The sequence below is a fragment of the Rhagoletis pomonella genome, unplaced genomic scaffold, assembly GCF_013731165.1.
Source record: "Rhagoletis pomonella isolate Grant_MI unplaced genomic scaffold, Rhpom_1.0 Rhpom_scaffold_00006, whole genome shotgun sequence".
NCBI lineage: Eukaryota > Metazoa > Arthropoda > Insecta > Diptera > Tephritidae > Rhagoletis > Rhagoletis pomonella.
In genome coordinates this window covers 48,907,698-48,935,045 of record NW_023458560.1, presented here as the reverse complement: position 1 = coordinate 48,935,045, position 27,348 = coordinate 48,907,698, and the positions used below count along the sequence as shown (strand labels likewise).

At 36.0% G+C, this 27,348-nt stretch overlaps 1 protein-coding gene across 1 annotated transcript in view; it reads right to left on the bottom strand.

The window, feature by feature from the left end:
- Nucleotides 1-113: 113 nt before the first annotated feature.
- LOC118740883 (homeobox protein unc-4 homolog) overlaps nt 114-27,348 on the bottom strand; it is a 126,674-nt gene continuing 99,439 nt past the window's right edge. The window contains exons 7-8 of the mRNA XM_036472620.1: nt 2,384-2,547; nt 114-1,836 (exon numbers count right to left, since the gene is read on the bottom strand). Coding sequence (XP_036328513.1) covers nt 935-1,836; nt 2,384-2,547 — 1,066 coding nt within the window. The 3' untranslated portion in view covers nt 114-934. The remainder of the gene's footprint in view (nt 1,837-2,383; nt 2,548-27,348) is intronic.

Below are 27,348 nucleotides of genomic sequence, written 5' to 3'. Positions count from 1 at the left end.
ACTTCATTGTTGCCTCCGCGCATTTCCATACGACTCTTTGTTGTCACCACCTCCGAGGAAGGCGGCCAGTCTTGTGGAATACTGTGAGAAAATTCGGATTGATCCAGCAAAAAATCTGGGGCAGCAGCTAATGCTACGCGAGAGGATACCGGCTATGGGAGTGTATTCTGTCAAGATGGCTAAGTATTTATATTGATTGTGGGTACTAAGCCAACATTTTTTACGCCCAGATGATAGGAAGTGATTGATCTTATCTAACTATCGCCTAGAGTGCCCAGTCCTAACCACATGTACAACGAGTTTCAACTTGGTGAGGATGCTATTTGCTCTGCGTCGATGCGAGATAAATTAAATTTGTACAATGCTGGTGCAGCGGTTCATCAGGGTGCAGGCAGAAAGCAGGAATAATCGGCGAAAAATTAAATTTTTTACTATTGAAAAAGCGTTTAAATAAATTGCGGTGAAATTAATTCTAATTTTTAATTTTTTTGCTTAGGTGCTTAATATTTACTTACTTTTAAATACTACTTCCTTAACATTCTTTCTATTTCTAATGTAAAACTGAACTACTTTTTACACTACTAATGTATTTATAAGTATTTAGTACAGTATGCCTCTGCTAGTTGACTCCCGCTTGCATGATTTTGCCTCTTTGTCAACCAATAACTCATTCAAAAAATTGGACTTCCTTTTGACGGAATCCTGTAAATTGGGTTCCTCGTTAAGCTTTAACCAAACTGTACAATTCATCATGCCCAATTAGCCGGAGGCTACTGTACTAATTACCTTAATTAAAACAAATCAAACCTTATGCATTGGCATAGCACGCAGATCAGCTCAGATATTTTACAAATTATTCCAAATGTATCTACTCTATTCTTGGCTCATCATCTTTGAGTCACTCTCTTCACGCTCATGTCTCCTCCTCTCTTTATTATTCGCTCTTCGTGATGATGCTACTAGCAATTGTTGCTGCACCTCCACCATTCGCACACTTTGGCGGCGTATCTTGGCGATGGTTGGTGGGCGTATGCGTCGGCGTTATGGGTGGCGATAGTTGATTTTGTTGTTGCTGCTGCTGTTGTTGTTGTTGTTGCTGCTGCTGTAGATGCAACACAGCTTGTGACATTTGATGTTGCTGATGCTGCTGTTGTTGTTGCTGTTGCTGCTGCTGTTGCTGCTGCTGATGATGATGATATGCAGCGCTCTGCGCATCGAGCAGCGTCAAACTGGCGATGCTGTGGTGATGATTACTTGCCGCTGCCACAGCTGCTAGGCCATTTATGGTGCTTGCGGTCATATCCTGTGCCAATTCACTTTTCAGACGCACGCCATTGTTGTTGTTATTATTATTGTGATTGTTGTTATTGTTGGCGGCAGCTGCTGCAGCAGCAGCGTGGGCGTTACTCAACGCGGCAGCGGAATGATGATGAAATGAGAGCGGCGGCAAATGGAGCCCAGGAAAGGCGAGTCCAGCTGCAGCGGCGGCATGCAACGATTGCAGCAATGCGGCTGAATGTTCTTGCGCCTTGCGACGCAGTTCGGCTACCGAGCTGGAGCGTGCATCGTGATTGTTATGCGTTGCTGATTGACTACCACCAATCGAAGAGATAGAGTTCGGTGGCGAATCAGGCGAACTGCTGGCGGAGGGAGCGGCAGATGTTATGGGCACGTTGGCGGCGCTGACGGCGACGGAGGAGGAGGAGGAGCAGGAGGATGAGGCGGCAGCAGCAGCTGCGGCGGCTGCAGCGGCGGCGGCCACCGAAGAGGCGCTGGGTGGTGGCGGTGGTGGTTTGAGGGAGCAGCACGAGCAGAGACCCGGAAATGGAGAGACACCTGGAAAGAGAGTGGGAAAGGGATGAGTGCGGTGAGTAAAATTTGCTTTTAAGTTATCTTTATATGTACATATACATATGTAATGCAAATCTGTCCGGCTCTCTTATTTCAAACTTTAATTCTATTAAAATGTATTAGTCTGTCTTTGCCGCAGCCATCAATAAATCGACAGCCGGTCTATGGGGGTACGAGTATGGAATGTCTCGGCTTGTCATTAAGCTTGACGAGCTGTTGATGTACAGCGTCACAGATTGAAATCCAGACTGAGGCACGATGAGGGCGATGGGGCGTCACCAGCCACTCTACCCATAATTGGTTAACTACAAATACATTATTTTACATCAATAATCGATAAGTTAGATCACAACCGTCGTTCATCAACAAGATTTATGTACTCGTACTTATTGACTACCAACTTTAACTCAGCGCGAGTAACAGTGATGTACTCTGCTTTGTGGTATGGGTAAGTAAGTAAATATTTCATGCAACAAAAATACTTGTTTCGCTCTTCTTCTTCTTCTTCTTTACAATATTTAATCGCATTTACCTTTTAGCCCGGGAAAGAGTGGCTGATGCGTAAACTGTGAGCTGAGCGAGGCCAAATGTGGTGGCAGAAAGAGTGGTGGATGTGCAGTGGTGCGTTGTGTGCCCGCACCAGAAGCGACCACGCTGGCAGTGCTGTCGTTGAGTACGGGACGAAAGCCGCAATTGCTGAAATGAAAAAAAAAACAACAACATTGAGGGTGCATTTGTGAAAGATAAAAAATATGAGATTAAAAAATATAAATGTAATTGATTGCAGTAGATGGGGGAAGCGTATAAAAATACGACGAAATCAAAGTGTTGAAAAAGTACCATAATTGCTATAAAGTTTAGATTTGTTAAAAAATTTCAGAATCCTTAATTGATCGATCTTCAATTAAATTAGGCAATTAAGTGAGGTTATGATTGATGTAATTAATGTTCTTTAGTATCACAACTGATTTGAATGCAATAAAAGAATGGAAGCTATTGGATTTGATGATTTAAAATTCCGTTATTTTTCGAAAGCTGACACTGCCGTCGTAAAAAGATGACTAGATTTGGACTAAATATTTCCAAAAAACGACAATCGCTGATATATGAATTCAAGTTAGTAAGGCACTTTTGATAATTTTTTTAAAGTGAGTTAACTTTAATCAAACTGAGTACAGTCTGCTCGACTTGGGTATCGACATTCTGTTGGATTCAAAGGAGAAATCGGATCTTAACTTAATGTTGCTGACGGGTTCGGAGCTCCTGCTGAAACTTTTATGAGTCTTCCCGTCTGGTAATACAAACAGGCTCCCTAACTAACTGCAGAGCTGCCGAACTGACCTCTGGTGAGTTCTGAGTATCTGGCCGAGGACTACCACCACCCGAGTAGCATTCGCCAAAATTGTACGCTGCTGCCACAACACAATTTTTATCCGACGGAAAGTTGGTGGAAATTGTGGTAAAATTTTCAATTTTAAATCCCGCGTTTAAAAGAAAACTCAGTTTTCAAAAAGTCATAACCAGTTTTTAACTTTAAGAATTTGGGAATTTAAAAATTTAGAAATTTTAAATTAGGAAAAATTTGGGAAAGTCATCAGGCCAACAAAACTTTGCGATAGAATAAGCACATATTTAACCCTTTCGGGGCCATAAGAAACAAAATTCATTTTGAATTGTACATACATAGATTGTAATTTATGAAAGCGCAATTTCCTTATATGTAGGTAGATTAATTACTATACTCGATTTGACCTTCAAAGGGTTAAGCTTGAAACAACAGCATCCAGAAGCAACCCAAGCCAAACAAAATGCTTTAACCGTTACTTGTATGTATTAAGATATTTGTTAAGTTAATAAAATTATGTAAAACGTTTATTCAAAGTCTGCCTTTTACATTTCCTTAAATATTCTTAATTCATTAACACACTCACCCAGCGTACAAGTAAAATGTGATTCATCAACTTATTTGCGTGCGTTCACTTAATTAACACAATTTGACTTTAATTAAACATTTGAAATTGTATATATGAGTTAAATAAAAAATGTACAAAATAAAAAATGGAAATACGCGAAGTCACATCAGAGGCAAACAAATTATGCAAATAAGCGTTAACAGCTAATGAAATAATTTTTTTTTTCAACTTGGTTCAACATTTTTGAGAAAAGCGTGTGTACTTCTTTTCTTATCATTTCATTCAAATTTTGTCTTCACTCTTCTTAATTTTGTCGCATTCATTAATTCTCTGTGGAATGTTATACACCATTCAATTAAAGTTAAATTACATTAACAATAATGCCAAGTAATATGTACGAATATCGCGTGTCGCCACACTGCTATTCATTCGACACTTATGAGCTCTATCTATGCTTGGCTAGGCAAAAGAGGCGCGGGATCGCGGACGAAAAAAAAATGATGTTAAATGAATGAATGAATTGGTTGATGGCTGTATGGTCGATATCCATGTCATTTAATTAAACTTTTAAACATATTGTACTTTAACAAACCAGGCTTTCACACACATACGTACGTATACATACATATGTACATATATCAATGTAAACACACAAATTCACACATAGTTGACATAAGCTGCATTGTAGCAGAAATATGATGTCATAATGTTCTGCTGATCAGCTATATATATGTATTTATTTTTTCACCAGCAGCTGCGAATATATCAGTCCAGCTATGAATTAATTTATGCTTTCCAACATCTACTCAAACCACACATACATATTATACATGCATTGTTAGGCACATACCCTGTGGGAAAATCTTTAGTTCTGAACTGGTCCGCTTCTAGTACAACTAGACCCACTGCTGGTTCGCGGTAAATCTCTTATGCATGCACACAACTGGCGAATTTAACACTGCGATGTCATAGGAAGTGGAAATTGTCGCCGCTGCATTACCTTTTTTATAGTTCGGAACCAGTACTAAATTAGACAGATGGGATATACTTACATCCCTTTTTCTATAGTTCTGAACCAGTTATAAAGTCGGCTGGCAAAAAAAAGAAATATGTTATTTTCAAACAGAGTCTTTTCGGTTTTCCCATGGTAGCTGAGTATGCAGAGGTGCAGAGGTCCCAAGATATTAAAATATTAACACAAAATTTTGTTTTGTATTACCAGACTATGAAAAAGCGTCTGCGAAGTGCAGAATGGGAGCGTATTTGAACGGTAAAAAAACCGCCAAACAAATATATCAATTTAAAATAAACCTCCCTCCCCTGCTCCCTTTTTTGATAGTTCCTAACCAGTTCTAAATTCGATAGGCATAGGTTTCTAATGAAAAGTTTTCTTTTTTAGTCTTTGGGATTTATCAAATTTTCTGCGACTGGACTTGCTAAGTCCAAAGCAAATTTGCATATCACTGAACAGAAATGGTTAGACAGAAAAAAGGTACATAGTTCCTGCATCAAAATATAATTTTTTAGAAAAAGTGGACATAGCAGCTGCTTTTCACTCTTAGCTAGCGATATGTAGTTTTAAAAAGTAAAATAGAATAGTGTTCTTAAACGTACCATATTTCACTACCTTTGGACTGCTGGAGATCTAGTGACTATCGGACTGTTTCGTTTTTGATGATAAAGATCTAGTACGGAACTAGAAATTTGGTTGTGTTTTCCCTGCAGGGTGTATTTACTTATACAAGAAAGCTTGGGTGGTTTGTGTGGCCCAACTGTTTGACTGCCTAGTTTCACTTGTACCCACCATTCAACTCGTTTGCTTTTGGTCTTGGATACATATATGTAGGTATGTATGTACATATGTGCATATTTGTATTTTAATTTAATTTTTTATTTTTTTTTTTTATTTGTATTGTATAATATTCATAAGCATATAAATTGAAGTAGTAACAGTAATAATAATGCAATTATACAAAAAAATTGTTTTAATTGATTTCAATTAAGCGTTAATTGAAAGCGTCAGCCAAATGAATTGAACCCCAAGCATAAAACACACACAAAATAATCGAGCGTGTATTTAAGTATATGTATATGTGTATGTATGTACATATGGCTATAATTATAGTATAGTATGAATATTCTGAGTGAATTTACAGCTTTGCTAAGTAGATTCTGAATTACTGATATTCATAAAATTATACATTGACATCGCTGCACGTTTGCTGCGAGATTGTTGCATAAAAAAAAAAGAGTTTAAATCCGAGAAAAACAGCTTTAAGGTTATAATTCACTTACCCTCCACAAACAAAAACTATTTATAGCAGGTAAAAATATTTATTAGTTATAAGCTTCGTTGGACTTTAATATGCTGCCTCACTTTGGTCAGAGAGAGACTTTTTTCGTAATTGTAATTAGTAATCAAAGATAGAATAATGGAGTTGTCGGCTAAACTCCAAACCACCTCTTAGTCTCGGCGAGGTATGCGTAACAATATAGTTGGGTGGCTCACAAGGTGTCATAAACTAGTAGATACTACTAATCATATTGCCATAATGTCATAATTTTTATAAATGTTTTGCGAGTTCATAGCAACCACACGACAGTTTTGATCGTTTTAAAATCGAGTACTCTACGATAATATGACTGTTATTTATGCCACTGCGTGAATCACCCAAGTAACCGAAAAACACAACGAGGTAGCTGAAACAGTTAGTCTGACCTCCAAGGTGCTCAAGATTGGCGGTGATAAGGCCACAAAGACCAGGCCTAGGATCATCGCCATATTGTGACTGCATGAGTTTCGAGGTCTTCTGTTGTGTTCTCATGAAGGCAGATTCTCAGATCGACTAGTTTGTTCAACATGTGCATATGTAACAAGAACCTGTTTAGGTGTATTTTGTGAAAGATTCTAGACGTAGTATAAACCAAATTGATCCATAATTCATCCAATATTCACACGCTCAAGTTCACGAGCACAATATTGACATGACTCAGTTTTTTGGTCAATCAAAAATCAGCATGTGATATAATTGTAGGTTTGATTAGGTTAGATTGGGCTAAATTGCAGCTCACCGAGGCGTTTGCTGCGTACCGAGTGCACCAGCTAGACATGACTTGACTCTCTGAGTAAATTTTATCCCCCTAATTAGTATTGCACTGCCAGTGCTGCCGCTGTTACTTCAATTGAAGTTTTTCACTTCACTTTAGAAGCCTTCATTTCGTTACTTCATTTCACTTCGTTTTACTTCACTTTCCACAAATTAGATTTAACTCCAAACTAAATAAAAAATTCTTTGAAATATGTGATTTAATTAACCAAACTCAACAATCTTTTGCTAAAATTCTTCTTAAGTAAGTAGTAAGTTTGGCAAAGTAAGTTTTCGCAAACAGCTACTAAAAAGACGTCTAATAAATATCCGATCTGGCATCGGTTATTTGGAAGAAGTCATTTTGATTTAAATTTTTTTTACCATATACAGAAATTAATGGGTGGATAAAGTTTTATAATTATTTAGTAAATATTATTATTATTTAGTAAATTATATTCTAGTTTTTATACATCTTCAATTTTACAGCAAAAATGAAACATTTAAGTGAATCTCGTGATGGCGTTGTTACTGTGTATCTGGTGACGACTTTTTTTCTGTGAATCGAAAATCGATTAATTATATTTTAGTGCTAATATCTCAGTGAACTATAATTTTGGTTTTTCTTTCCTCTACGTTTGAGACATTGTGATTTTACAGATATTCCAGCACTAAACTTGCACAAGAACACAATAAATTATAAATTAATAAAAGTTAGAGATTACTTTTATAGTGATAAAAAAATAATCGATTAACCAATCAGGTGATAAATAACCTAATCGAAAAACCCCACACCCCTAATTATGCTTGAGAGTCGTCACTTCGATAATCACTTCACTTTTCCTCCCAAGTCACTCGGAAACACTTCGACGTTAGTATCTTTTCACTTCGCTCGAAAATTAGCAAACAGCAGCACTGTATTGCACTAGCACAGAACCAATCGACTTCCTGCTTCATAGCGGTCACCACTGCTTGAGACACGCTGTGAAAATCTAAAAGCCTAAACTTAGGAGTTCCTGACAGACCACTTCTCCTTCAACTCTACCATCTATCGTCGACCTACTTGTGAATATTTTTCTGAAACTATGATTCCCTCCCTCATTCACCTCTTTGAAGGGAGTGTGTTAAGTTGGATTGTATCGGGCCCAATTTAGTGCGCGCCGAAAAATAGGAGCTCCGTCTTGCCAAAATTAATGCTAAGTCCGCATCTAGCAGTTCAATTTGCGACTTGCTGTGGAAAAGAAAAAATATACTAAAATGTTTACGGACACCAAAGAACTGTCTGGCATTCGATATTAACAAATATATCGATATGAAAATTGATAGCAATACTGGCTACGAATCCTTTGTTACAAAAATTTTTATTATTGGGCTTTGAAGTCCTTACCGACAATGCCTATTTTCCGACATATGTATTATATTGAAAACTTTACTCTCTAAAGCAAAATCTGCTTATCTTAAATAAGTCGATTCTTTAATACTATACAAATAAAAAAGTGCGCGCAAAAAACGGATTTATTTAATAAAACTTTCAAATGATGTGCTATTCATAAGCATTCTCGCGAGAAAGGGACGATTATACCAAACCTCAAGTTCAAGGTTACTTACTAGTTTTCTTGGAGAAAGTGTTTTTTACGTTTATTAATTTCAATATATCGACTGCTGAGTGGAAGATCGACCTATCTCAAAAAACTTTTCAAGAACGCTCTATTTCAGAATTTTATTGTAAAACACTCTATCTCAGAATTTGGTTGAAGCACGTCCTATTTCCGAATTCGATTCAAAAATGCCCTATCTCATTCAAAATGTATTGAAAATGTGCTGATATAGGCGTTTTGGATTTGGCAGCTGAGATAGGGCGTTTTTGAAACGAATTCTGAAATAGGACGTTCTTCAACGAATCTCTGAAATAGGAAGTTTTTGAAAAGTTTTTTTGAGATAGAGCGTTTTCGAACTGGCTGTCGAGTTAGGTCGATCTTCCACTCAGCAGTCGATATGTAGTTAGAGTACCAGTAGGCTAATATACACAAGTACTCATTTGTGTGCCTACCTACTACCACAAGCAGCCAAAACCTCATACTAACATTCATACATACATACATATATGTATTAAAGTACAGTACATAAACACATTCAAATACCACCACAAACTGCTTTGAATAATCTGCAGGTATCAAAAGTTTGCAGAGTTCAAATCAACGGAAAGGAAGAAACCACTTTTAACTGGTGTGTTATTTCTCACCTCTATACGGTTACGTCCCAGCCAGTCCAAGTAAAAGTAGCGGCATACAACTTAATTTAGCAATTCACAACTTAAGCTCATAAATAATGCCACACTTGCGCACTTTAATAATGAATGAAGGCAAATGTTTTAATATTCATCATACAATTAAAATAAGCCGTTGTGATGCTGCAAGAAAGCAATGGCGTTTATGTCTTGTCCTCAACACGATTAATTATTCGCTCCTTATTATTGAAAGTTGACGGTGAACATCTTCAATTCAAGGTACCTTACATAGGCTAAGAAATTCTAAAGCAATGCGTCTAAGGAGTCTTCGAACGCAGACGTAAGTGGTACATATGTAAATACATATCTTCATGCATACTATGTGCCTTTAGGAGAATGGCATTTTTTTTTTAATTAATTAATAATGAGCGCACATTATGTGACTATACTATATGTAAGAAGCAGTTCAGAAAGGGCTGATACGAATGGGGAATAGCGGCATCTACGCTACCTACCTACTATGTAATACATATGTACTCCGAATTCGTAATACTCACGCATACAAGGAGGTTTGATTTACTTCTCCACTTACATACTATGTACATAGCTATGGAGCTGCGACTCGCATTGGCGGAAATTAAAATTAAATAATTTTCGTAGAAATTTTCGTAATCCGAGCTTGCTTGCATACCAGCCAACGTGTTGTCAACCGAGCAAACTTTCACTGCATGTATATTTGTATTAGGGTATTCGAATGTCAATTTATAAAAAAAAACCGGCTCCCCATTTTCATATTAAGAAAAACCCGGATAAATCGGTTTTATTTTACATATTTTTTGTTTACAGTAAAATTCACTGTTAGTCCCAAGTTATGACTAAGTTTAATTTAGAAATCAATCGGGGCTATCACTGAATTCATCTTAGTCCGAATTTTCGCGAAATCCGCGAAAATGCGATCACTGAATCCAAGTAGCTACGAACGTAGCACACATGTACTTTGAATGCATACGTTCGTAGAAATTCGGATTCAGTGATCGCAGTTTCGTAGATTTCATGAAAATCGAACGCCACGTATTCGGGATATTGTAGCAGGTTAAACTGCTCAGTTCAATTTGAATAAGATGCCCCGATGACACTAACCACCAATTCAAATTGCGCACTCAGCTAACATCCCTCTCCCTACGGCCAACACTCGTCGGATCTGCGCGACGCCTAAAATTATTCAAGAAAAACTGGTTCCGAATCGCGGCATTCGTGATCAACTGATTACACCTTTCGAAATGCAATAAAATGGCAGCTATTTTCTCCACAATAAAATTTAAACGGGCTATCGAATGCCGTGATCTCAAAATCATATTTTGATTCGAGTTACGTTCGACATCGAATGCTGCCATTCGGGCCCTGGTTGAAACCAGTTTGAAAAAACCGAGTCAATCACCCTAGTATATATATATATGGGCGTAGCAACCGCTTCATTAGCACCTTTCTGTTCGGTTTTGACTCATACTCTCACTTGGTGCTGACAAAGTGTTGATCATCGGATTTTAATTTAGCAAAAATTTGTGAAAAGTATTAAATCAGTGGCGTGCTTGAGTTAACACTTAATGTTGGCAAGTATAAAGGAACATACGAGATACATACATACATACATATTACATGCGGGAATAGACATTCATATGTACAAAAAATGCACACCCAGTAGTGCATTAGACATTACTCAGGGAAAACAAAGATTCATAATATACCCGAAAACCTCATCAAACTAAGTAGTTAATGCATCCTGTTCCCAATTATTTTCGATGCCTGAATTTTAAAACTACGCAACTTTAATTTATTTATTTAATTTTCAGTGATTTTGTGTCCCGGGAAGAGCTTATTATATGAGAGCGCACAGCGTGACGGCTAAATAAAAATACTGCCAAAAGGACTACACTACTAATGCATCTGGCAATTATAGCAAATTAATCATTAAATCTTTATTAGTATGGACAGTGAATATTCCGCTGGTAATGTTGGTCACGGTTCCATGATCGGTCCGTTGCTAACAATATCGCCTGAGTTAATATTTATCTCTCAGCAAAAAGATACCTGCGAAGGCTTCCATGCCTGTGGACTATTTCATATGTAGTTGCAACTCGGACAGCTATTTATATAATATCTCAGAATGTGATATTAGAAGAGGGTAAACCTCAATAACCACATGAAATATGCACACAAGAAAACTTCAGCGTAATTTAAGTGCCCGCGAACCAAAACAATACCGTCGACAATTACACTCAGGCGCATATGGTGTCAGAGAGAGTAGCAAGATAGGTGGAACACTCAACATTGCACCCAACGTATCTCTCCGAATTTGAATGCATAGAATAATAGAGCGCACGGGGAAGTGACATCCTCTGTCATGTCTCTGCATATTTTGGTAAGGGTGAACAAAAAGGTTGATACTATCAGACCATGGAAACAATTTCGAAGTAAACTTTTCCGAAAGCAGTGAATGGGACACCGTTCTAAGCAAGCAAAGATTTCAGTCATCAAAATTAAATGAACCGGCGTCTTACCCCAGCAACTCAGTTACCCGTAGTAATTAGATAGTAAGGTTACTGTTAAGACCCCTCTATTGTAACCTTAGCCGACTTTCTGTATAAAATTCCAGTTTGCATCTGCCCATAGGCTTATTTTTTATGGGCTTGAATCTTTTACTTAAGGTGTAATCTGCGAATTTTCACGCCACTCTTGGTCCCAGTAAAAAGGTAAACATAAAAATTAAAGTAAAGATGCGTAAAGCTAACGGCAAAGATGAAGATCAAGGAACATTTAGACACTTTGCTTATATAAGGACAAAGGAATAAAGTTAATTATAAAGAAAAGTATACAGATAGAGAGACAGAGACTCACCACACTTCAATTCACCACACCAAAACTCACCATAATAATAATAGTTTGGGCGCTTACACATATGTTAGTGTTTGGCCGAGCTTCTCCTCCGATTTGTGGCGTGCGCCTTGATGTTGTCACACAAATGGGAGGGACCTAAAGTTTTATGCCGACTCCGAACGGCGATTGTATTTTTATGAGAAGCTGTTTTTCATGGCAGAAATACACTCAGAGGTTTGCCATTGCCTGCCGAGGGGCGACCGCTGTTAAGAAAAAACCTTTTTTCTACATTTTTTTTGCGATGTTGCTTTGGACCAGGGCTTGATGAACCCAGGCCCGGCGTAGTGGAAGCGCGCACTGCTTACCACTACACCACAGCGGCCGACAAAACTCACCATACCTCACCTAAACTCACTAAACCTGATCCTACCACACCTAAATTCACCCCACCTTGGTTCACCACAACTTAGCTCATCAGATCCATTCTCCCCACACTTCATCTACACTCACCACACCTAACTCCAATTTGGGAACTATTTCGGAATTTTAGAGGTTTTCGGAATTCTCGTGGCTAAATCAGGATCTTCAACACTGTTTCGGTATCCTCAGAACTTCGATATTCTTGAAACTACTGCGATATTTGACTCCCACGGATGGGGCCAAGCAGGTGCAGCCTACGACGAACTGCGCTACGACAGGAATGTACGTTGGAGATAAGAGCTCAAAACCGTTTGTCGACGAAATACCCAACAGTGGTACCGGTGCGACAGTCGGGTCTACGTAACCGGAACGACCCGGATTTAGATCTGGCCAAGGACTGTCACTCCAGCGACACACCCCAAAAACACTTTGGGGAATTTTTATGCTGTTACCACAATAAGAGCAACAAGAACACCGGTGGGAATATGCGGTACAGCGGACAGACAAGAAGTTTTAGTTCGGAATGAAGTTCCACTTTACGGGAGTCAGGCCTTTTCGATGCGTTCGCCTTGTATATAAAAAATACATACATACATACGTACATAAAGAAATATACGTACATATCTATAGTACACTTTTTCTTGCTCGCTTTATCATATGGTGGAAGAAATGCGTAAAATTAATTAATTTTGTTGAGAAAAGTTTTACATACGCGATGACTATGTTGATACCACATGGCGTATGAGTGATGCAAATTGTGTTAACACTTTTTTAATGAGTTGCTCCACGCGATTTTAATATGTATTTTTTGTTTTTTTTTTTTTATCTTGGAGGTTTTCATAATAAATAATGAAATTGTCTTGGATTTATTTCACAGCATGATTGAAGACTTTATTATGAATACGTAGGAGGGTAGGAGGCTAGGAGTATAGCAGTGGGCTTGAAACCAAGGCAAGGTTGAAAGTAGGTAAGTGCAGAACAATTGGACTTTGCAATCTCAAATGAACATATATATTTCAAGTATATGTATAGCCACGAATGTATTCGAAAGATTTTTTAGGAGGCGAATTTATTAAAAAAAAAAATTTGTTCAGAATGAAGTACCGGCCATCTCGTGTTGGATGTCCACTTTCTGGGAGGAAACTATCAGAAATTTGATACTTTTAAAGGAAATAAAGTGATTCCAAATACGTTTGCCGCTCATCTATTTTTCGAAAAATATATTAAGTGGCTTTTGCTGCATCAAATTTGAATATTTAAACAAAATTGTGGATATTGCTAGTCGTAATTTTTAAGTGAATTTCTACACTCTCTAACCAAAAACATATATGAAATTAAAGTGAGTACAAAAACATAACGCGAGCGCCTTAAACATTTATTCTAAATTGAGAATTTACTTAGCAAAAGCTTTTACACTAACAACATTTTCATATACAGCCATGCATTACATAAACTTTGATGTTCCCACTCCTCCTTCCGCCTGATAATGGCGCAGCGGCGGTCGGTGTTAGCAAACGAAGCATAACTTAATTTAATATGCAAAAAATGATTAAATTTTCTCGAAATTTTCAAACCCACCAAAAGCAGGTGGGGAGGGGGAAAAGAAAACGCAAACGAAAAAAAACGAACGAACGAACGAACGAGACAACAGTGGACAGTGAAGTAAAATTGAATTTTCATGAAAGTGCTGCCAAAAGCGGAAATGTGAGTGCATGAAGCTTAAGTACGAGAGTTTTTCCTCCTCCTACTTTTTGGAGTTATCATTTATTTTTCACAAATAAATATTTTTTTCCTAAGTGCTCGCTGATGCCACTGCCAATTGAAACCGCGAATGGAAATGTAAATTTAATAATTTTTTAGCGACATGATGCGGCCAGGCCAAATTTGGAAACAGGTTGCAAATGGGAATGTAAATCCGTGTTTGATTTGTTGGCATGAGTGTGTTTGTAGTTGTACTTGTGTGTGTGTGTATGTGGCGTCGTTTTTGAATATGAATATGTAAGCGCGAATATGCACGACTTTCTGTGGGCCTGTGTCGTGGGTCGGTGGGTCTTAGTGGTCGTCACACGATTTGATGATGTTGGCTGTTATTTGGCCAAAAGCTTTTGGTTGACAGCATATTTTACCTTAACGCGGTTAGCTGGTGGAGCGCATTTTTAACGCGGCTTACTTATTTGCGTATTTGTTTTTTTTTTTTGCTCTTCGCGTAGCAATGAAATTCAGTCGCTGCGGTTGAGTGGATTTTCGTGATTTTGATAAATGAATTTCTCTTTGCGTTCGCCAGTTTTAAAGGACTTGCAAATGTACATATGTACATACATTAAGTGTAAAGGGAAAATGGTTAATTTAGTGGTGCAGCTGTTGATTAGTTTTCAGAATTTTTAGTGAAAAATTTGGTTGCTAACTGATTTTTTTCTGCATTTTTGATTTTTTACATACCTTGACTTTATGATGCTTTTGATATAAGGTACTTTATTTGCAGTGATTCAAATTTTGCAAAAAGGAAAATAAATCGAGCCTGCCCGCCAAAAATATGTAAGCGAGATTTTTTTTTAATTTTCCTTTTGATGTAGAAATATTCCTAGAGCAACTAGATGTATTTCTGCATCAAAAAAAAAGTAAAATAAAATAAAAAAAATTCGCTTTAATATTTTTGGCGGTTAGGGCCCGAAATTATCCCACCAAAATTATAAGTGTTATCTAAAAAAGTTTCTTATTGCCTCAAGGTTCAGAACTGGTCAATGTGCCGAATTCCAAAAGAAAACTTACATTGCGTGGAAGGTGATAAATCCTTTCTGTCAGAATAAAAATATAATATTTTTCAAATATTCACTTAAATTTAATTTGATTAGCTAAACAGCCAAAACTGTTTTCATAATAAAGCTTTTTTTAGCGTTTCGCTCCATATTGTAATGTTTCATTAAAGTAACTGATGAAACTTAATTAATTTTAAAGGCGGCAACCCTATCTAAACCAAATTGTTCGAAACAAAGCTTTCTTGTTCCCGCTTCGATTGATATCCACATTGTAATAAGTTATCTAACTTATGAAAATATTTTGACTTTAAAACAAATGGCAACCCTCTGCAAGATATTTACAAAGTAAAGTTTTCTTACACCTCATTTGTTTGCCACCCATATTGTTATACTCCATTAAACTTATTCATGAAAATTAACTAAATTTTCTAAATAGGTGGCAATGCTATTTCAAACGTTTTTGTAATAAAGATTTTTTAGAGGTCGTGCATTTGGTATTCGTATTCTAGAATATTGTTAAACTTTTAATGACTTTTTAAGTAGGTGGCAACCTTCGACAAAAATTTTAATTTTAAACAAGTGGCAACCCTCTGCAAAATATTTTCGCTCCTGTTGTAATATTTCATTAAACTTATTAATAAAAATTAATAAACTTTTTTTAAATAGGTGGCAATGCTCGGAAAAGTGTTTTGCAATAAAGCTTTTTTAAATCTCGTGCGTTTGGCATCCATATTATAGAATGTTGTTAAACTTATAATTTAACTTTTTAACTAGGTGGCGACCTTCAACAAAAAATATGCTATACGTTAATCCGGATCATAAAATATCTGTATGTCAAATTGTAGCCAAAGCAACAACAACAAACATAACCACACACTCACCCAAGAAATTTCACTTTTATAATATATGCGGGAATTCGCTTAAATTGTCAGTTAAGTTGATTTATAATTCCTAAACTGGTGGCAACCTTCGACAAAAATATTTTCGAAATAAATACAGCTTGACTTTCATTATACCCGTAACCATATCAAAATATTTTATTTAACTTGTCAATTAAACTGATTTTGAATCACTTAACACGTGGCAACCCTTGTAAAAAATATTTTTTACATAGAAACAACTTTTTAATCCCACTCTCATTTGATACCTATATCGAAAATTTTCGTTAAACTTGTTAATGAAATTGGTTTTAACTTCTTGAACAGGAAGCAACCTTTCTAAAGAATATTATGGCGCTAAATCACTTTGATGCTTCTTTAGTTTAATACCCACATTGTTGTGATATTTAAGTTAACTTATTATTTACTCGATTTTTACTTTTTACCAGGTGGCTACCACCTTAAAAATATTTTCGAAATAAATCGTTTTGGTCTTATTTTTTTGAAAATATAGTGGATATTACCTTATGGTCCCACGGTCAGAAATACATAACTATTTATTTCTAATAGAGCTTTCATCAGGTTATTTACTCCTTATCTAATAGTTTCCATTCTCGCATGGTTGAGCTGTCCACAGAGAGAGGATGACTAATTTCTTTTGAGGGCGAATAGAAGCCGGTGTACCTTCAGTTTGACTGTTCTTCCCTGGGCAGAAGACTAATAAACAGCAATTCGTCATCTTATAAGTCTCTCATAGGCAGGAGTTGAAATACATTTGTTTCTTTATAAGAAAAAAATATAAAAGCTTAAACTAATTCCATCACTTTTTCATTATCTTGTGAGTTACTACCATCGGCTCTGTAAGTACTTCGTGCCGAAAATTATACCTGCAATTTTTTAAATTTATTGCACAAAAATTAATTTTATGACTTTTTCGAAATGTTTTCGTGCATTCTACTGGTCGCTTATCTTTTTCACCTACTCACAAGCTTTCGAGTAGATCCTTTTGCAACCATTTTTGACGCATCCTCCTCCTCCTTTTCTATATTTCGCAATACCCGTACAACCCTTTTCACACACCCAGCAGCTCGTGAACGACTTAAATGTTTACGTCTAATTAAGAACTCATCCTTTTGTCGTAATTAAATTTTCCATGTGCACATTCCTATTTTGCACCGACTAGAGATGCCTCGAGGCTCATCGTCGGCCATCACTGTGTTCAGCGGCGTAGTGCAGCTTCAACTGTACCTTATATTACATACTTACGAAAGAATGTGATGAAGTGGCTTGACGAGACGCAGCCTCTTGACAACTCAAATGCTGGAGAATGTTGCACTGGAGTACTTGCCTGGATACATTACTATATTTATACATATGTACGTATTTAAATATGTACGTATATTAGGGCGCATCACCAAAAAAGTTGCGGGGTTTTTCACCGGAATTTTAAAATTAAATCTATTTTAAGACTTTCATCAAAATATTTCGGGAAAAATATTTATGTTTACAAAAATCTCATTATTTTGATTCCGTTGACAAAGTTTTCTAATGTTTTTATGCAGACCCTTAAATCTTAAACAAAAAAATTTTTTTATTTACAAAAACACAATTTTTGGAGGTGTTGTTTTCAAAGCGGTTCAGCTTACCTAAAATACATTTTATAATGGATTTGTGGCAGTTCTAAACATAATTTTATTTTTTCTTAACAAAAAATACGGGAATTCTTTTTGTTCCATTTAGAAAATTCCTAGGTGGTGAGGGCTTAACATTTTAAACTTTTTTTTTGGACCACCCTAATGTGCATACAAGCGTGTGAGTAGTTGAGAGCAGTTATTCCCATTCAGAACTATATACGTACATATGTATGTATAACTATGTATCTTAAGGTAAACAAGTACGGTTGCATGTAAAAAGTAAAGTTTTGCAACTGGCTGAAATTTTCATGAAGATGAAAGCGCAAGAAGTGGCCTTTAAAGGTTATTTAAACATCGCACTTACACATGTACATACATATAAAGTTTGCATATTTTTCCACTCTAAGAACATCAAAATAAAATAGTTGATTAAAATGATTTCAGCGAATTTGACAATTGTGCCTCACAATTACTTTTGAGTAGAGGTCGGATTTCTATGAAAAAAAAGCCTAAAAATATGTGCCATCATAACTGTAACAAAATACACTCAGCGTCAAAAAAATTAAAACCCCGACGTTTTGACGATTTTATTTATTTATATTTTTCATTACAAATATAATTCATTTAGCAGCAAAAACCACAAGAATCAACTTTTTCAATTTCATACTGAACTCGAGAAAATGCGAGAAATACCAAAATATTTTCATCAAAATTTAAAATTTTTCAACTCGATTTCTTAGAAAAAGTTTAAGCATGCAAATTTGTAAAGTTTCAAGTAGATAAAAATTACCGATTATTTTTGTAAAATTTGTTTGTCGAGGCTGTCGCGCATTTTCTTCCATCTAACGTATGAAAAAAATCTCTTTTTATATGGAAAAAAATGCGCAACCACCGCGACAAAAAAATTACATAAATCAACGGCAATTTTTAGCGACTTTAAACTTACACTTTATAGCCCAAAAAATTTAATGGGCTACAAAACCGAATAAAAAAATTTAAAATTTTTATAACCTTATTTTTGGTATTTCTTGCAATTTTTGCCGAGTCCTGTATGAAATCAAAAAAAAGAAATATTGATGCTGTTGAGTGAACTATATTTTTATAAAAAAAAAATAAGTAAAATTTGTATGGAAAATAGAAACAAATAAAATTGTTAAAACGTCAGGGTGTATATACATATTTTTGATACTGACTGTATATACACTTTGCTTAAAGTTATTATAGTACATATTTTTAGGCTTATTTTTTAACATAAGAATCGGAGCTCCACCTATAAGTAAGGACGATTTGGCTAATTGGGCATATTTGCTTTTCTTATTTTCCTTGGACTTATACGTTCTTTGTAGGTATAAAGATTTTGTCTGAGGATACCTCTATTGAAATTTTCCGGTGAATAATATTCTAGAACCTCTTAACCCAAAATTTTTACTCTCTTAGCAGGCAGAAACACGGTCACAAGGACGTCGTTGAATTGGTAAGGAGAGGCTGAACCGTATTGCAGAATCATTTGGCCAACACCAATTTGCTTACTAGTGCACTCACATGCACTGGATTGGCCCCTGATTTTCCGGCATTGGCTACATTTTCTCTATAACTAAGCCGTAAAAATTTTTTTTTCTCATAAAACAACGCTCATTACATGATTAATGGATTGTTGTTGTCTCATCAATTCACACTTATGACATGAAAATATTCCATAGTAGAATAAGCTAGTCAAACGGATGTCCGTAGATGCTCAGCGTAAGAGTGAAGTCTACGAAGCGTTAAAGAAAAATATTCCAACCGTATTTGCATAACAAAAAACATCAATGTCCATAATCCGAAATGGTTCAGTAATTGTGAGCATTTAAGGCAATTCAACGCCTAAGTACAAAAAAAAAACAGCCATCCGAAAATCGCCAAGCCAAGATGACAACTGTCTAGCTGAATAAATGATGAATTCCAAATTCAAAAAATCATGAAAATTTGCTGAATTGGCAAGCAAATACCGAGTGCATAATTGTAGCAAGCTAATGATGATATTATACACTACACAATTAGGGTGACAGACACCCTCTGAAAAGTAACTTGTATTTCTGTATAAGATTATTTAGCAAAAGAACACAAGGGCGGGCGGTGAGTTTGTAAAAAAGTAAGTAAATAAAAAAAACAAATGCAATAAATATCAAGCACAGCATGTGCTGCAGTGCAACAACTTATGCGACATTTCATTGTTATGCTTGTTACTTGTTGTTGTGGTTGCTATTTCCACTTGAACGCCGACAATTGTCAAATCATGCTCAATTGCTGTTATAGCACATTATACAGTAGTATCCTTTTGTCACATTGATATGTCACTGCGAATGTCCTTTGTTTGTGTTGTTTTTGTAGCTACTAAGAATTATGTATGTATGCGCTCCCCGGATGCAACCTCCTGTGGTTAGGCTGTTTTTTAGTGGCTGCGCTGATGAGACATCCTGGCGCGCAGCAAAAGGCGAGAAGTTGGCAATAATGCGCTGCATGTGGCCCGCTTTTTTTTTGCCAGCTTTTTGGAAATCTATCAGCTTCGCTGTTCGTCTGTCTGCCTGTTTTTCGCGTGCTCTTTCCAAAAACGCATCGTCCATATGCCCGCTCAAGTGCTGATTCTTTTGTACAGGAAGCGACATACGCTTTTGCATGCCGCAGCGTTTGTTTTTTTAATGAACTCGAAACACCCTTACTTACGCCCAATTAAATCTGCAAGTGGCAATACCACCAGCCAGCACCCGCTAAACCAGCGCCACGAAGCGTATTGTGTGTGGTGAGAAGAAGGTGGGGTGGTGGTTGCGTGATAAAAAAAGTGGGTTTAGAAAATATGCAGTATTTTGACAGTTGACAGCGTATTTCAGGTCTTTCAGTATTATCAAAACTAATTTGGCATCAAAAATTTTAAAATCATATTACTTAGGTAGACTAGTTGTCGAATTGCGGTTCTTTGAATCGTTCAATTGGATCGGAGCCTATGAATAGTTCCCACCACGCCTGACCCTATAAGAGTTCTCATGAACCTTGTTGGTGCAAAGCAGGCATCGGCAAAACTACCAAGTTTTTACTGAAAAGTCCAGACATAAAGATGGGAAATTCTTTTTCCGGCAGAGCTGGAGAGAGTAACGAACGCGGATAAAACTTATTACCGGCCATAATCTACTGTGCATATTTTGCTCGGAGAATGACGGCTTCGTCTGACTGCGCGATACCAAGACCGAGGAGAAGCTAGACAACGGAGTTGGCTACGGAGTATTTTTCTAAAGAACTGGGACTGGAATTATCCGTCCGAATTCCGGACCACTATACCGTTTATCAAGCAGATACCTTAACACACATGCCGTAACGAAGACTAAGATTAATATCTTTTTGGATAGCCAAGCGGCCATCAAATTAGTGAGCGCGATAATGCTAAGATCAAGGGTTGCACTGGAATTTATGAAAGCTCAAAATGATATTAACAGCGCCTGCAAGGTCAGCCTCATATGGGTGCCGAGCCATAGAGATATTGAGGGAAATTCTAGAGACAATGAGCTAGCCAGGAAAGGTACCAATCTTTCACTGTGTAAAATCAGAGGTAAGATTGAGATACCAATGGCAACCTGCAAATTGATAGGAAAAAAACCGAAGAATGTCATTGGCTATTTGGTAGCTAAGCTTCGAGACTAGGAATATTCTCCCATGAATACCGCAGAAGTTGAAGAGATGAGGAAGAAGTTGAGTACTTCTTCTGTAGCTAGGTATGTATTTTTTCAGCTCTCTTACAAAACTATTCGGTGTAGGAATAAAACTAAATCTACACTTCATAAGGGCTTCAAAATTTTTCTAGAAACATTTGGTGATTCGCAGTTTCTACAGCTTTTACTTGCATCGATGACGGCACAATTTTAACGTCACTATTTTTTTTTTACGTAATTGGTCCATCGCTGCTCCATACAAGCGGCTACGAAAAAATTAAGTCAGGTACGGCAGCAATATTTTTTTCAAGGGTAAAGGAAAGCTCCTAACAGCTCCGTAAATAAAGTATTAGAAATTAACACGAACTTCTCCGACTTGAAACATGCACTTCATTATATTAAAATTTAATGGGCTGTAAAATTACATATCTAAAATTTTTCTAAAAAGGAAAATAAAAATTGTATTTTGGTAACATTTTTTTATAATACTTCATTTTCGTTTTTCATTTTGGGGCAACCCTATAATTGTGTTTAACTACTTTTTCTTATGGAAAATTCATTAATAGGAACGGGAGAATCGATTTCCTTCACAATCGACAAATCTTTTCTAAGTCTCAAAAAATTTTGTCTTAGAAATATTAATCAAATCGGTTAGAAAAAGAAGCTGTGAACTAGTTTGAGTAGTAAACTCCAATTTGTCACCACGAGACCCATTTACACTCTTCCCTGTAGGGTTCGCCGTCCTTTCTGCCGCGATCTATAACGGCCTGTTTAGCTACTTCTGAAAAATTTAGTTACTTTGCCGGAAGAGAAAGAGAGAGAGGGAGACATTCCTCTCTGGGGACCCCTGCCTATAAGTGAACGTTTGCAAAAATCATGGGCGATGGGTTCCCACCGAAACATCCCGAGGATAAGAAAGATTCCAATTACCAGTTGCCCTTTATAACTACCTTGGAGTCGATTTCACCTACGTTTTGAAAACAGAGCGAGCGTGGGTATGCAGCAGGGCGTTCAATTATTCGACTTAAGCCGATTTTTAAGTTTTTCAAAAAAATGTCAATTAAAAAAAAAACGATACCCAAATTTTAAGAAATTTAAGAAATTAAGAAAAAAACCGGATAAACCATTTGTGCTGCAACATCAAGACGCATAAAAAATTAGATCAGAAGACCGGCCAAAAAGGAACATTTACTTATTTTTTTGATATTTTTACAGATTTTGAAATTGAAGCTTCAATGAAAATTTTCAATAAAGTAAAATATAAGTATTTGCAGTTAATTTTAAGATGCTCGCATGCACTAACTAAATCACGTGAAAAACCCGGTTTAATCGATAACAAAAACCCGGTTTTTTGGATGTTCGGAAAATGTAGATTTCAAGAAACCGCTCAGAAATACCCAAAAACAACTAAGAGCAGTGTCGAAAGCTTTATACTTTTTTTTGAACATCAGAAAATTTTACGTTTGGGAGCTAAACAAAATTTTTATATTCACAGCACACATAGAAAGAGTAGTTACATATGTATATAAAGAAATCATGTCTTAACAAACAGTGGTATGGAGCGGAAGATATAGCAGCACTCATCTTGACGATTTTCTTAGTAGACTTTATATGATTATTTAGAATATAGCTCATGAATCCTCTTGGCTTTTGCTGTCCAAATAAAGTAGTTTTACAGGTCTATTCTGCGCTGGTAATAAAAAGTTTGTAACCGGTAAATAAAGTTCCTGTCAATTTTTAAACCCTTTTCGGATTCTGTGTACTCTTGTAACCGGTAAATTTTGTTACCATCTCATAAGCTGGTAACAAAGTGTTGCCTCGTGAAATATGCAATGCCAGAATTTGCAAAATTCCTCATAGCTGAATTGCTGAATGTTTTAACTGCATTACCAACGTACCTAGAATCGCGGTGACAAGAGCTGGTAACATTTTTTGGTAATAAAAATTTCCGGTTACAAAATTTTCGGTAACGTGCAGAATAGACCTGTTAAAGTAAAATCCCATATCTCTGAATAACCAGTTGTGTGGAGGCAATAGGAAATATTCCAAAGCTTGGCTTATGCATAAATTTTCTTAAGCAAGCAACAACCAACAGAGTGAAAGCTCATCCAAGCAATGACCATAAATTAATCACATTTACGTCAACATGACTATTTTCTAAAGACCGCTTCATTAAATCACAGTTGGCAGGCTTTGTGGAAATTTTCGTTTGTGTCTGTGTTTTGTGAACTTATACACTTTTGTCTACATACATTTCCAGCCGCCCACTTAGTAAAATATATTACACTTCCTTGAAGAGTTGGTTGTCATTGTACGAAGACTTTCCTGTTTTTGCGCGCTGTTGCCATTACAGCTGTTGTTGTTTTTCTGCTTGTTTTTGTTGTTATGTTTGTCGTTGTTAACGTCATCAGTGCTACGAAAATCTCATTCCAGACATTTTAATTGTCATGAATTTGTAAATAACTACCCCTCCGCCAACAAAAGTAACAACAACAACAACAACAAGTACAACAACAACTACGGTTAAGTAGCCCACTAAAGCTATGTTCTAACGATTTGCTAATTGCGTCCGTGTCATTAAGCCACTTAAAATTAAGCAAACAAACAAACAAATTTATTGCAAGCAAGTGTCGCATTTTTGTGCCCGACAATTTGATGAAACAGCGGCGCTGCACCAACAGTATAACAAAAACAACAAAGAGTAAGGCATAATGCTGTTGAAAGAAATTGGAAAAAAGGAATTACCAGGAACTGTTTGACAACAAACAGGAAAAGGAGCAGAAGCAGCAGCAGCAACGCAGAACAAAGTGAAGTTGAAGTTGAAGGAAGGATGTAGCAGGCAAACAAAGTAGCTAAAACAAGGACAAGGATATAAAGGGGGCCGTAAGGGAAGGGATGGTAAGAGGTGGACTGGAAGCAGGCTGACATTAAACATCCCTCCTTCGTAGTGGCAAATGGGTGCGTGCGCGCGTATTTTGTGTACAAACAGCGGATCATAGTAGAGCCTCAGTCGACGCAGACTCTACCAACAAATCTGCGACAATCAATGTCACCCCTCGCATTCTGGCAATGTAAACATACTAAATGATATGTTTGTAAGTGATTATGCCGCTGAGTGCTCAGCAGTCGGTGTGTGTGCTACCAGAACCAGTTCGTTGGCACGTTGAGTATGTATGTAGCTGTGAACAGCGGGTGTAAGGGCGCAGTGCTGCAAATGGGAGTGTAATTGCTATGTGGCAATGGTTAAATTAGCAATTGATTATGATGAAGGATGTGACTAGTCGCTCAAATGTAAAAAAAAAAAAAAAAACAAACAAAAACAAAAACAAACATGCTGGAGTGCCACTCGAAACGTAAACAAAGTTGATGAAGAAAACAAAGGTAAGCGGAAAGCTGAACTAAAATGGTGCAATTAAGGCGAATTTAATTTCGCTAGGAGAAAAGTGTAAATATTGCAAAAAAAGAGGTAATGAATCTCGGAATAAACCCCCACCAGTAAGGGTACACACGTTTTCTTCAATAAATGTTGAGGATTGATGCTTTCCACGCAAAAACTTTGCTACGCGCCCAAACGTATGCTTCGAAAATATCACTTTCAGAAACAACTCTCATACAATTTTATTCACCAGTGTTGCCAGTAATTTTTTCGTGAAAAATTTGCCAAGTGAAGATTAATAGCCGATTTCACTAGCAATTTAAATGGAAAATGATTTTTTATTTTCTGTAAATTTCCATAAAAAAGTCGAAAAATTAAAATCATTTTTCACTTGCTTTTCTTCAATTGGCTGTAAATCTTCAAAAATCGGAAAATATTAAAAAAAATTCCAACAAAAACTTTGCGAAAGAAATACTTTTTTAGAAATGTTAAGCTAAAATCAAATTAAATTTAGTTTATATCTCAGAAACATAAAGTTTAACACCGTGGGACAAAAAAAAATCAATACACACGAAACAGTCAACTACGAAATATGGTAAAACTGCGCTTTTAAAACTTCTCTCTGATGAGGGAATTTTTTAGAAGGACTTTTAAATATCAAAAATATGATTTAAAAAATTCTGTGCAGTATAGAATAACAATATGCCTATCAAATCCTGAAGAATTAAAAAAAAAATTTGTTTTGGTTCACAAGGACGAATAGCTACTAAAAATGCTCTTTTAATTAATTTTCTTAGTCCTTAATTTATAATTTTTTCAAAAACTATTATTGCAAAATTTCAAGGATATTTAATGACAACATTTTAAAGGAACCAAAAAACTTAATTTGCTTTAGTTCTAGAGATTTTTGTTTTTTTTTTTAATTTGATACCCCTTTTTTTATTGCACTACATTTTTATATTCTTTTTTTATATTTTTCAAACTTCAAAGTCCTTTTAAAGAAAATTTTGACTTCGGAGAGAAAAACTAAAAACGCAATTTTACCATTTTGTACCTGTAGTTTCGCGAACATATTGATTTGTGTATGTGTGAAATTGACTGTCGCACACCGTTATAAACAAACAAAATCTAAGTAAATTTTAATCCCGCCAAACAGGTACAATTTACCTGCAATTTTTACGAATGTCATGCTAACATAAAAATTGCAAAAAGTTGCAAGTTGTAGATATTGAAAATGATCAATGTAAAAATTATGATGCATAATTTTTGGACGGCAGACTTTATAATAATACCCAAAATTTATTTGGAATTGAAAGCTTATTGCATCTAATTTTGAATGCCGTATGGCAATTTCATGAAATCTAACTGGCGAACCAGAAATATGAAATTTCAAAATTACAAAAAAAAAATAAAAATGTCATCATATTCTATGAATAATTTTGCTTTAAAAGTGTATTTAGTACTTTTCTGATGAGACGCATAGCTTCTGAGAAAATAGTTCGTAAATATTCGGCATTTGTGTATTTCCTTGGTACTGTACAAACCACGAAACCTCCAAAAATACAAAATTTCGAAAAATAAAAAATTTTGATATATACTGGATACGATTTCGAGGAAAAGGCCTACTTAGCGATTTTTTGACTAGACGCATCGTTTACGAAAAAAAAATTTCCCACAAGAATGCTCTTTATATATTTACAAATTATTTACGACTTGTAAATTATAGCTTTAAAATGTCTAAATATTTCTCAATTTACATTTGAAAAAATTTTTGTGGTACTCGTATTTCATTATTTTTGAGTCAATTTTTGTGAAAAGCATGCCATTTTAATTTTTTGGTGTCCATCTTGTTACCAATTTTTCTTTTCTTAAAACTAATCTGCTTTCCAATTTTGCTGTAAGAATCACATAGAAAATCTTCAAGTACTGTCAGAACTCTCCATACTGAAGCTTTGTTTATCTGGAATTTTGGTTTCATTTTAATAACTTCATTGAATTTTTTTTTAGTAATATTTTTTTAGATAAGTCTTCATTTTGAAGATAAATCTACACTTCTGGCAACACTGTCCTTTACTCCAATCGCGGAAACGTGTTTCGGTACGTTTACCACCGTTACTAAAGAATTTTGGTCATTTACCAAAACATGATTTCCGGTGTTGCCTTTATGCTGACTCGTCTGTGCCTATCAGTGCGCGCGCCCCAGCGTCTTTGTGGACACCCTGCAGCCTCTTATTTATACATATTCATACATACATATGTATGCTAGGGTCGTGCTTAAAATATAAACATAATGTGCTACGTACAAAATAACCCATCCCCGAAAATTTCAAAGCAAAAAAAAAATTTTGTAAAAATTGTTTTTTCTTATCGCAAAAATTCGATAAAATTTTGGTTTTGACCAGCTATAACTCAGCGAGTTTATGAATTTATTTCATATAAGTTTCAATAATATACCAAATTCATCAAATATTGAGTAGCTTTTTTTGGAGTTTTTGCGATTTAAAAAAAAATTATTATTTTTTTTTTGTAACTTTCAGGGAAGGGTGCGCCATACAAATTTGAGAAGTTGATGTTTATAAGGCCCAACCTTATGTGTACCCTTAAAGTCTTTCACGTCTCGCTGTGTTGTTGTGCCCGGAAACTGCATGCACTG